Genomic DNA, 13,045 nt, shown 5'->3' with positions numbered 1-13,045 from the left:
ACATGTAGATCTAGGATTTAAAGTATGACCGACATATTTAAATCACTGACGATGAGATGTCTTAGGCAACTAGATCTATCATATGCTAGTGCAAGAAAGTCATCAGTTCTTTGGAAGCAGATCTTACAAGAAAGTTCAAGTTAACTATTATGTGAGAGAATTTCTTCAGAATCAGCTGAATTTTTGTCAAGATGAGACATTCACTTCAAATGTACAATGAAACTGTTTCAAAACACTCATTATGTTCTAAAGAATCCAATGTGCAAATGGGAAAAATTATACAACCAACCAAATCCATTAATAATTATTTTGAAATAGAATCATAAATAATTTTTTTTAAAAAATTCATTTCCAAGAAGCCAGAACACCTCATATTGCAAGCCAGAAATTACATATTAAATAACTTAAAAAAATCTCATAGATAATATAAATAAATGTCTTGCAAGCTTCTCCCCTGAAAACCTAGATAGTCAAATTGGTTTTCTGCTTACAGTTTCTTCTTCAAATTGACGCTCTGCTCCACAGTTTAAGTGGGAAATGAAAAAAAGGAAAAAAAATCGCTTAGTAGGATTTTCCAGTAAATCCTCTTTTAGTTTTCACCATAATTCTAATTCTCAATAACATAATAATTTGCAAAACACTATTGTCCATGGACCAATTTGCATCTAATATCAATAGCTTTTGTATTCAGCAGATAAATACAAAGACCAATTTGCATCTAATACTAATAGTTTTTTTATTCAGCAGATAAATACAAATTTCAATCATTCAGACTTCAGAAACCTAAGAAGAATGGATTTATAATCCTGATCTAGCACACATGGTACTACAGTACCGAGAGAATCAGATGGGCAGTTTCCTGTTGGCTTCTCTCCCATACTTTTAGATCATGCAACTTCTCATTAGAACTTGTATCAAAGAGATGTTATGGGTTGACCCTCACAACACTCCAGCTTTTCTCTGCAGTGGCACTGACACTTGATTTATATGTCAGCCTCAAGTTACTCTTCAAATTCAAGTAATCAACCTGTAAATTATGGAAGACAAAGTGACTAATATGTGTGGGGAAAAGCTATGAATGATGCCAGACTCTGAGAGATATCACAACCTGATCCGGGTCTAGAATCAGCAAACAAAAGGCATCAACTGGACCAGTAGAAGGATCTAAAGATATTTCTGGCTGCATTTCTTCACTTAGACAGGGAAATCCTGGGTTAGGCCCCAAATACTGCAACCTTGATCTCAGTGAACTTGCAAACCAGGATTTCTCTCTTTGCTGCATTTGGTATCAATAAACTGAGGAAAAGATATGATGTACATATTGTACTCAATCTTGGGGAAAAAGAAAAAAGATCTGTGATGTGATATGACTGCTAAACAACATATTCATATGAATTATATAACAACTTAACAGTTAATCTTTGCAATAGTTGTATAGAAATTGATAATTAAATGTTCCAAATGAAGAAATTCTCCGTGAATCTCCTCTTCATTCTAATGAGGTATGTATAAATAAAGAAAAACGTCCATTATGTCACTTGAAAAGGAGTCCCAAATCACTTGATGGACACGAAATATGAATAAGGTGTCACCAGAAAGTGACCCATCAAACCTGAAGGTTTAAAGGGCTAGGATTCGATCCATCAATAGTATCTATTTGTCCATTTATCCGGAATTGCTCCCAGGAATCCGTGAAATACCAACATATCTAGAACAAGAAAAACAACATTTAGACTAACGGTGTACTCAGTAGGAGTGAAAATAGGAGAATTTACAATTCAATGAAAATTGACATGGCATGTTGATGACTAATGTTTTTAGAATGCATCTCTCATGTTCACTCCATTTTCTTTCCTCTAAACCTCCACTGCTAAGCATGCTACAATATGAACCCTTTATTTTTTTTCCTTCTTCGACAAGGTTAAGTAAAAGGTTCCTAGAAGATAGATTACCTCGCCGAGGAACAATGCTTGAGCTCTTCAATCTGTATTGTAAATAGAGAAATCCAATAAAGTGAATTTTCAATAAAACCACAAATCATAATACTCACGCCAGCAGCAACTCTGATGCAGAAATCAAATGAGTCATATGAGTAAATAGTGATTAACCAGATAGTAAATTAGCATATTTAAGCGAAAGTCCACACAAAGGATCAAAATTCCAAACAAACAGGAAATCCAATTCCTTAAATTGTTAGACCTCCACAAAAGTAATCTCTACCCAAGTTAATCCATAAGAAAGCTTGTTGCATGCCAGTGTTTCTAATATCTTCAAATCACTTGATAAAAACTAATTGTAATGAGCTTATACTTTCAAGTTTCACCGAATAACTTGTGCATTCAGTAATTTTAAACTGAGAGGTACTAAAACAAAATGCATTTACAAAATTATGACTCTACACTGAGGAAAAATAGAAGATTAAGAGTTTCCAGATACTAAAATAGATTTGAGTATAAAAGACATAACCTTGCGACTGCGGCCATCGGTATTTATTTGGATCTTATCAGTGCTGTCTTGGAATCCTCTGAAAGCCCCAAAAATAGCCCACACATCATAATATCATCAAACGAGCACAATAAAGAGTGAGTTACTGAAGAGAACCTGAAAACAACTGTGCGATTCGAAGGTCTTCCGTTAGTTCCAATCGTTGCCTGAAACACAAAGAAAACGATGTATTTATTCAGCAAAATGCAGCTGATGCGAACATAAAAGAACCAAAGGGCACGTACGAGCTGGAAGAAAGAAGAATGCTTAAGGTGACCGTTGGATTCCAAAGCGTTGATCAGAAGCTGCTTCCACGGTGCTATCGCCATTCCTGTAGCAGGGGAATTTGTTGCAGACACGCTCACTTTAACGTCGTCGTAAAAAGGATTTACATTATATTTATATATATATATATATATATAGTCTCTTCGTTGTAAATATTTTTCTATAAAAAAAATCAAATATGTACAATAAAACAATACAAAAAAGTTAAATAATAATTGCATGTAAGGGAAATAAAGAAGCAGTAAAAATATACTATGACCTAGTAGAGCTACACCAAAAATAGATTTCTCATGAAAAGAGCAAAAAAAATTGCTATGTTATATGTCTAAGCTTGTAACTAAATACTTACAATTCCATCCCTCAGCATAGTCCTAAATTAGAGAAAGTGAATTGAAGATTTTCTCTTTCAAGGGTTTTGTGCTTAGGAGATTAGCTTGAATTTGATGTCAAGGATCGATGTAAGCAATTATTGGATTAGCTGATGGACTCTTTGAATCAAGAGAGTGGTAAGAAGAAGAAGCAAAATCCTTCTGCACCATTGAACCAACCTGCTACCAATGACTCCATCATGGATGATCATATAGATAGTGAAAAAGAAGATTCTCCAAGCAAGATTCAAACAACTACAAAGGATAAGAGTGACAAAAATCCAAAGGAACCCATGCTAAAGGTTTCTATCATAATTGCGTGCTAGGTTTCATTAGGGTAGCTAATGGCGCTTAAGTTATGGAGGAGGAGACCTCTTTGAAGATATATATCACATTCTATGGAAGTTGCCACACCCTACTGATGAGATAAAAGAGCTCATGAAAATGTAGGCCCTACAATACCTATTACAAGTGACAATTCAAAGAATAGTGTAGGCCCTAGAAGTATGCATCGATCATTACTGTTGGGAAGAGGATGAATCTTGCAACTATGAAAAAATGGTTGTCTCGGATCTAGAATATCCCAAAATTCAAAATAATAGACTTACCAAATAATTATTTCACCATTCTTTTTACAAATAGGGAGAAGTGGAAAGCCTAATATCAAAAAGTTCTTTTCAAATGCCCCCAAATGATACAACAACATTCTATTATTGTCTAATGGTGGGATCCTTTTTTTAATGCCTATAGTAATGCTCTTGAAAGAGCTACTATTTGGATAAGAATTCCAAATATGAATATGTATTGTTATAACAAAAACATTGTTTGGACATTAAATGATCGAGTAGGAAGAACCTTGAAGACCTTACATGAGGTAGGGATGGGGATAGGGGTAGACATAAAAGGCTAATTTGCACAAGTCTATGTAGAAATAGATCTTTAAAAGAAGTTGGTGCCTAAAGTCATCTTTGAAAACACAGTTTACAAAGTGTAATATGAAGGGATTAGGCTCTTTTGCTTTGGATATAGGCGAGACGAACATTATTAAGATGATTGTCCTTAGAAACACGAGTAGTCTACTAGACGGAATAGAATCCAATTGGAATGCCATCACATCCCTACCCAGTGTCAGAGAAGAAGAATATCCCACCTGAGGATAAGGAAAATTTTAGAACTTAATTGATAACACCTAACTCGTACAAACCTAGCTTTTTAATGTCTAGAGATGGCATACATGACTTGACAAACCTCAATATAGGGAGGTATAGAGATGACAAAAGAGGGAATGAGGGGATATCACAATCACAATTTTTTGCTCTTGTGAATATGGATGAAGATAGTCAGGGCTCTGAGAAAGTTAATCCTATGACTAAAATGGCAATTTCTATTCAATTAGCTAACAACAAAATGCAATCTCAAGACACTCAATCGAGTATGGGAGTATAACAACAAATAGAGCTTGTCAATGAAGGTCAAGTCACTGAGTTAAAGATGTAAAGTTTCTCTTACTAATCTCCAATTAACTCCAAAATTCAAGGTAATCAAGGGATTTACCCAAAGTATGATTACCAGGTTTGTTAAAATTACAATTAGGATGCCAAGTTTTCAAAATTTAAAACTCTCTAAAATATCTTTACAAGTCAAAAAACAGAGTTCAATTAGTATATGGAAGTATGAAAATCCAAAAAGAGTAAAAGCATTTGCATAAAAGTAGAAAATAGTGAAACAATGCAGAAAACATGCATGCGACGCAGCTTGTTATACATGCATTACAGCATGTGAGCCTTTACACCATACGTTGCTGTACATTGCATATATTTGACAACATTTCAATTTTCATTTGATAACAGTAGGGGTAAACTTCTGACGTACCCTATGTCTTCATCTGATGTCCGATTGAGGTATTCTAAGTGTCCATAGAGAGCTTTCTCTTAGTTTTAGCTAATGGCACATGTTTCATAAAAAATTATTTCTCAGTCAAAAATTAGACACCTATTTCATAATTCTCTCTTTTTGACAATTCAAATACCTTTTGGGTGTCTTAATTTTATACCAAGTACCAAAAGCCATAAATACACCTTAGACCATACTTAATAGACTATTACAAACATATGGAAAACACCACACTATGACATGACACTTTAAACACATTTTTCATCACTCAACCCTTTAATCTCAAAACAGAAGGGGGATCCTTAATAACATAAATTATCGATTAATTATCATCTATCACATGTCATACTTTACTTGTATTAGTATTTTAGCCTTTTTAAATTTCATAATTCACACATATACTCAACCTAAGACCTAAAATACATCGTTTAACAAGAACAACACATAATGTAAGTGTTCATGTAAACTCCTAGTTCGCAATATTATTAATAAATATACATATATATTACTCAAATAAAGAGGCCTACAATTTTAAGATCAAGTCCTAAGCCTCAAATTTTTTTCCTCGATCTTAACCCAATGAGCTAACTCCTGTAATATTAAAGATAAAGGGATGAGTACAACTACTCAATAACCAAGGTTAATCTAAGTTTTAGTAATGCATGTTAATCAATTTAAATGCAAGTAGAAAACAAAGTCATACTCATGAAAATTCAATATGTTTGAGCACAAAATCACACTTCATATCATTATGAGCATATAATCACATGAGGCAATACAATAGCTCATTTTTCATTATTATATACTAATAACAAGTTTTCATCATAAGAGTTATAATGCAGATAATCATGTACCCTTTTATCATGATATGTATGATCACACCTCCCTTATATCTTCCTTATGCCTCTGATATGAAACCATAGGCTAAAATACACTAGGCTCGTCTAAGAGATAAGATTAGCTAGCCATTCATGCATGAAGAGCTACCCAGTCAAGGTTGCCTAACTCACTTATAGGTCATAATTTCTCCCAAATCTCATACTGTGGGGCGTCATTCTCCCTAAACTAAATTCCTCATACTCATTGAACAAGTGAGGTAATCCCTCGTTGAACAAGCGGGACAACAAGTATAAATAAATCCAGGCAAACCATTGAGCTTTGATGGAAGCCTTACCATATGGATTTCAACTTACTAATGTTCTTCCTAGGAAAACTCCCACCTGTCATAATCATGTGGTGCATAAATGCAATATCACATAGCATGCAAAATTATGTAATGTTCAAGCATGCTTAATATCATCATTGTACTCACATTGCACATGTTAATCACATAAACACATCTCAACAAGTCATTTAACTCTACTTTACTTTGTATTATTGACCTCCTCTCATGCCCATTTCATTGAACTTCATAAACACGTCATTAAACTCCACTTCAAAAACATTCATGAAACTCCTAATTTTTCACATTAATCGAACTTCACATTTTACACACATCATTTAACTCCATAAACCATATCATTGGATTTCGTACAATCTTGCATAATCATTGAACTCCATCACACATAATCATATTTTATTTTTAAGAAATTTTATGTCACATTTGCATTTCAAATAATTTCACATACTCTAAATATAACAATTTTAAATAATAAATCAATTAACACACAAAAGCATAAGAAAGAGTTTCTCTTGGTCACCTCAAACCTTTGAAAGGTCAAAGGTTTTTACCCCTCAAATTTACACTTTTAAAGCTTCACAAAGCTTGAATAGTACCAAAAGTGATCACTCTACATTTAACCATAACATTAATTATCAATACCCTTTTTTGTATAATTTTCAATATCTATTACTACACTTCTAAAACTCCTAATAGGATATTCTCTCCTTTTTAGACCTACCCATTAAATTCATTAACTCCCATTATGTCATAATAACTTCATTGAACTCTCAAATAACTATTAATGACATTTTTCAACTCACATCTACCACATTAATGGTGGATTTTTAGGCATTAATGGCTATCAACTACCAAAAACACATTCATTACCCTTTATAGCATTTAAAGCATCTAAACAACTCACATCAACCGTATTTAAGTTAATAAGTTAGGACCTATAGTCTTTATGGATCGAAAATCATTTTTCTCAACCAAACCCTAACTCCCAATATTAAGAAAATGCAAGATGGAGGAGAGATTTAAGCTTAGAAAATTTACCTCCAGTATTTAGAAGTTTCAAAAATACCCTTAATGCTTCCAAACCCTAAGCCCTAGTAGACCTTCTTGTGCTTCCTTCATGTATCTATTACTTTCTGTCTATTTTTGTGACTTAATTCTGCAAAATTTATACTGTGTGCTGCAGTGCCTGTCCCCATCTGCCACCACATGTGGTATAAATAAGGGCTCTTCGTGCTCTAATGGCCTGTGTGCCGAGGCATGATGTGCATACACCGTGACATGTGACACAGAGATGTTTCTCTTTATTTTCTCACTTTTTAATGCCTAGGTAGCCCAACTTTGCTTTAGACTCAATCCTAGACTGAAATTACAACCCAAAACACTTGTTATCTTTCTATAACCATACACTATATTAATTTACTTAATTAATCTCATTTACTCACTTAATTAGGATTTAAATTCTCTAGGATATTATAAAAGAAATTCTCTAATAGATTAGAGCAACATCAAGGCCGAAGGAAGGAAAATTGAAAGCCTAAAGCCACCAGATAAAAATATTTTGATAGAAGTAAAACTAGGCTTTTCACACTAAAAAAGATTGGGCCTATCCTAAGCACCCCATCCAAAATGCCAAGAAATGAGCAAAGGGTTCACTTAATTATGATAAGGAGTATCTCAAATGTGGGCTGTAATTTTGAAAATCCCAATTTAGACTTTAAGGGTCTAATAGAGAAGATTTAGCAAGGAAGCAAGCAAAATTTATCAAGAAGGTCATAATTGATTCTTTATCAATAGCTTTTAAGTCAGTCAAAAGGAAATGTAAACCACTTGAGTCACTGAACCCTATAATTCCTATAGAGGCTTAGCAAATAGTGATGTGAAACTAAGGAAAAGAGAAGGATTATATACTTCAATAAGGAAATATGGCAGTGACACTTAAGACTAGAAGTCGTGTATAATTATGCTTAAGTTACCTCTTTTCATGTTTTTTATGATAGTTTCATCTTGGAATTGTTGGGGCACTGGGGGTAAAGAATTTCCAATTTTAACCAAAGACATTATGAAAAATATAAAATTGATATTTTTTTGCCTGCTAGAATTGAGAATTAGTGGCTTTAATGTAGAGCGAGTTACCCATAAATTGGGCATCTCTAACTGGATTAGAATTGAAGTGATAGGCATTGCTAAGGGAATTTAGGTATTATGGAATGACCGAGACTTCTCTGTTAAGTATATCTAGTCTAGTACCTAACTTCTTCATTGTCATGTTACTAATATACACACTCTTGATTCCATAATTGTTTCCTTTATCTATAAGGAACTATAAGAGAGCTGTAGAAGAAGTCTTTAGGGACAATTAGAGATTATTACAATTGAAACTACAAAACCTTGGATAGCCCTTAATAACTTTGATTCTTACAAATCCTCTGTAAATATATGGGGGTGGCAACCTAAGCTATTCAAGTATGCACAGTTTTAATCAATGCCTTTTCATTACAGGACTAATTGACATCCTTATTATTGGCAGTTGGTTTACTTGAGAACGTGGAGGGATTAAAGACAAGTTAGACTGGGCATTTTGTAATTCCTTTTTGCTATGAATTTTCAACATTACAAAGCTATGAACCTTTTGAAATATAAATTTGATCATAAACTATTATTGGTGACTAACTAACATGATAATAGAAGACACAATGGTAAGTAGAACTTCATTTATAATACTACTTAAGCTTTGGAGGGAAGCTTTAAAAACCTAGTGAAAAACAATTGAAAGCATAAATCATGGTTTAATGGAGCAAGGCCTTTTCCTATAGAAGCAACAAATTAGAACAACTACACTCTTGGTAGAATTTTAAGAAAGAAGAGAGAGCTGTTGAAACAGATCAAAGGTATTGATAAAGCTCATGGAAGAAGTGATAGAAATGGCTTGCGAAAACTTAAGAATAAATTGTGAAATGATTATAATAAACTTTTAGTTTAAGAAGAATTAATTTGGTTTCAAAAGTCTTAATACAAATGGTTAAAACATGGGGATAAGAACACCAAGTTCTTTCATGCTTCAACTATTATAAGGAGGAGAAAAAAGAGAATTGAAGCCATTAAATCTGAACAATGAGACTAGATTTTTGATCAAGAGGTGCTGAAGATCAAAGCTGTTGAATTCTTTTAAGCTCTTTACACAAAATTCGAGCCTACTGCTAACATAGATTATATCCCCTGATCCTTTCCCAATCTATCATCCTAAGATCTTGCTGACATATAAAGGTCCCTCAGGGATGTGAGAATTGAAGAAGTAATTTTCTCTATATGGACATTCAAAGCTCCAAGTCTAGATGGTTTAACTGTTCATTTCTATTAGACTTATTAGGATATCATTGGTGATGAAGTGTGTAATTTTATCAAAAATCTTTTCTCCAACCTATCCAAAATTGCATATATCAATCAAACAAGCATTCGTTTAATTCCCAAGGTTAAGAAACTTACTTGTTTAAAAGAACTTTGACCCATTTCTCTTTGCAATGTTAGCTTGAAGATTATCACTAAAAGCATTGCAAACATATTGAAAAGGAATTTGGACTTTCTTATTAAGTCGAAGCAATGTAGTTTTATAGTTCGGTGTCAAAGTAGTTATAATATCATCATTGTTCAAGAGGCTATTCATATCATGAGAACTAAGAGAAAATAAAAAAGGTTATATGACTATCAAAGTAGATTTAGAGAAGTACTATAATTGATCACACACTCAAGAAAATTGTGTTTGGAGAACAATTCGCTAATATTATCATAACTTGTATTAACACTGCTATTATGAAGGTTATTTGGAATGGGGAGCACATAAGTACCTTTACTCCTTCGAGAGGGATTAGATAGGGTGACGCTATAAGCCCTTACATCTTTGTTCTATGCATAGAAAGATTCGAAATGATGATGCAGCAACTCTATGATAGAAACTAATGGAAGCCATTGAAATTGTTTGTGAGACACCTAAAAGTGTCTCACCTTTTCTTTACGAACAATATAATCCTTTTTGTTAAGGTTTTCTTAAGACAAGTGAACCTTATTAAGCAAGTTATGAAAATGTTTTGTAAAACTTTGGGGCATTGTATGAATCTTAGTAAAGCTAAATTTTTTACTCAAGAAGTGTTTGTTTTCAACATGCCTCTCAATTGAGCCAACAATTAGGTGTGGGTTTGACATCGGATCTTAGTAAATATCTAGGCATCATATTTCTTCATAAATGAGTCACCAAAGGCCTGTTCCTTCCTCTTATCCAAAAAGTCCAACAAAGATACTCCTCTTGAAAGAGTAAATGTCTCACTATGGCAGGTAGACCTGTCTTGATCAAATATGTTATTTCACCCCTACCTTCCTATCAAATGCAACTCATGCTACTTCCTAAGTGTATTCTTTTTAAGATTGAGAAATATAGTACAAATTTTCTTTAGAATAATAGAGATGATCACAAGAAGCAACATTTGATATCTTGGGCTAAGGTGAAAGATAAAAAACAACCAAGATGTCTTGGTTTAAAAGATCTATAAATGCAGAATAAGGCTTTTATTATGAAACTTTGTTGGGGCTTGATCAACAAATCAAAAAGTTTATGGCTCCAATGCTTAAAAACTAAATACAATTGTAGAGTAGGGGACTTTCTATTGGTGGTTAAGAAGAGATCGGCTTGTCATGTTTGGCATACTATTGTCAAGGTGTGGGGAAAGTTCCTTCAAGTTGTTTAAAAAAGAATCAATAATGGCACTACAACTAGTTTCTGTTGGGACTATTAGACAACATTAGAACATACCCTCATTGAATATGAGATTAAATTTGATCATCCTTTAGACCCCCAAGCTAAGGTGAGTGACTTTTTTCATCCTTCAAGTACTTGGAATAGAAATATGCTATTTCATTATTTCTCTATGGACATTGTTAATCGAATCTCCTGTGTTGAACCCCATACCTTCTAATAGAATGATACATTTTGGTGGAAAACTAGTAGTGATGGTAAGTTCTCAATTCACTCCGTTTACAACTTTTTGGCACACACAAAGACTATTAACAAAAATCCTTTATGGAATAGCTTATGGAAATGGCCTTTATCAGAAAAAATTAAATTTTTTTCTTTTGGCAAATCCTTTATGAGAGAATTCCTAGTAACAAATTAAGAGTAGACAAAGGGCTTAATGATGATCCAAATTGTCCTTTTGAGTGTGGCTATAAGGAAAATGCTATTCATATTTTAAGGGTTTGTTTGAGAGAAAAAAATATATGGAAGGAAATAATTAATCCTATTTATGATAATTGTTTTTTCTCTTGTTGCCTGCAGGAATGGATTAAATGGAATACAACATATTAAATTGGGGGTGGTTCTTTTCACAACTGGCCTTAGATTAAAGTGTTTAGGAATATATGCTAGCTTCTTTAGGTGAATAGATGCTCTGATATCTTTGAAGGAACCCAACATACTCCTATTGATAATATCAAAGTGTGTAAAAGATGGCTTGTAGAAGAAAGAAATTTAGAACATCTCACTATTCAACATGCTACAAGGTTAGATTGTCGAAGACACTGTTAGACTGCTCTAAGGTAGGGAACAATCAAAGTTGATGTGGATTTGTATCTCAACAAATGGAATAGTGCTACATGTAGAGGACTTGCCTAAAATGCTAAGGGTGAATGGATCGAAGGCTTTTCTTATAGCTAGGGAAGTATTTCAATTGCCATTGCTAAACTTAAAGCCATTAAATATGGGGTGGATTTGTGCTTAAATCTTGGCACTGACAAGGCAACAATTTATTTAGGCTCTCTTAGTACTATCAACCTTGTGTATAGAGGAGTGAACACAAGCCATCCATTTTTTGGTGATATTTTAGAAGTACAACATATATAAACCGCTTGGCAAAACTAGCTTAGAATTCTCCTAATGATTATTATTCTTGCATGACATACCTATAGGATTCACTAATTTACTCATTTCTTACTATAGTAGGGGTCTATCCCACCAAATCTTAATTGATGTTGTTAGTCTTTAGTGTCCTCTAGCTTTTGCTAGCCTTATCAATGGGGGGAAGGAAGTGAATCCACCCAAGATAATCTAAATCACAATTCCAACCTTTACAGCATTGATGAATCCAATGAAGCAAGCTACGAATAATAGGAAATCCTTGCAAATTCAAAAATGGAGATTTCTTGAAAATTATGCCTAGCAAGTAAACTTCATTCAATTTAATTCTTACTGTTATGAAAATTTATCTATTCTTCTTGAACTTTTGGCATTCCATCTTCCATGAATGTGATATAGTGATAGATCTTATCTGAGCCCCCAAAACATTATGATCTACAATTATCAATCCCAAAAAATAGCTCTTATCTTTTCTAAGAAACGAGGTTTTTGAAACTACTACAAGCCATTTTAATGAAAGCAATTTGACCCTTGAATTCCTATATGATCCCATTGGGAGTGATTTTGATTTTGTTGTAGAACTATATTTCTTTTATACCAAATTAGATGAATCAAAGTGAAAATACTTTTAAGGAGGTAAAACTCCTTATCCTTGATCAAGACTTATGTTATTCTCTTGAGCCATAGAATGAAACCTTGTCCAGTTAGGGAGGAATAAGAGATAGAAGGAGTACCAAACTAGATAGCCTTTGTAAAAGGGCATTTAGAAAAAGTGTGGTAAAGAGAGTCCAAAGCCTCATGACCAAAACAACAAAGCAAAGAGGAATCAAGATGATGAGTATATAGAATGTCTCCTGTAGGAATAGCTTTGTGAGGTAATTTTCAAACAAAGAGAATAGTTTTTTTAAGGAAGATGTAGCTTTTAGATAAAAGTTC

General features: G+C 33.4%; 1 protein-coding gene across 1 annotated transcript; it reads right to left on the bottom strand.

Annotated features, from left to right (window-relative positions):
• Positions 1-650: 650 nt before the first annotated feature.
• LOC129288516 (pyridoxine/pyridoxamine 5'-phosphate oxidase 2) lies at positions 651-2,853 on the bottom strand. Its single transcript, XM_054925133.1, has 7 exons — positions 2,730-2,853; positions 2,602-2,651; positions 2,467-2,524; positions 1,958-1,984; positions 1,613-1,708; positions 1,109-1,276; positions 651-1,027 (listed from the first exon to the last, which is right to left on the bottom strand). Exons 1-7 carry the CDS (start codon positions 2,811-2,813, stop codon positions 926-928), a joined length of 585 nt encoding a protein of 194 aa, XP_054781108.1. The 5' UTR covers positions 2,814-2,853; the 3' UTR covers positions 651-925.
• Between the last annotated feature and the right edge of the window lie 10,192 nt (positions 2,854-13,045).

This window comes from Prosopis cineraria, unplaced genomic scaffold (assembly GCF_029017545.1).
Source record: "Prosopis cineraria cultivar Desert tree isolate PC_DT_omini unplaced genomic scaffold, ASM2901754v1 PC12, whole genome shotgun sequence".
NCBI lineage: Eukaryota > Viridiplantae > Streptophyta > Magnoliopsida > Fabales > Fabaceae > Prosopis > Prosopis cineraria.
This window is presented reverse-complemented; position numbering and strand designations above follow the sequence as displayed.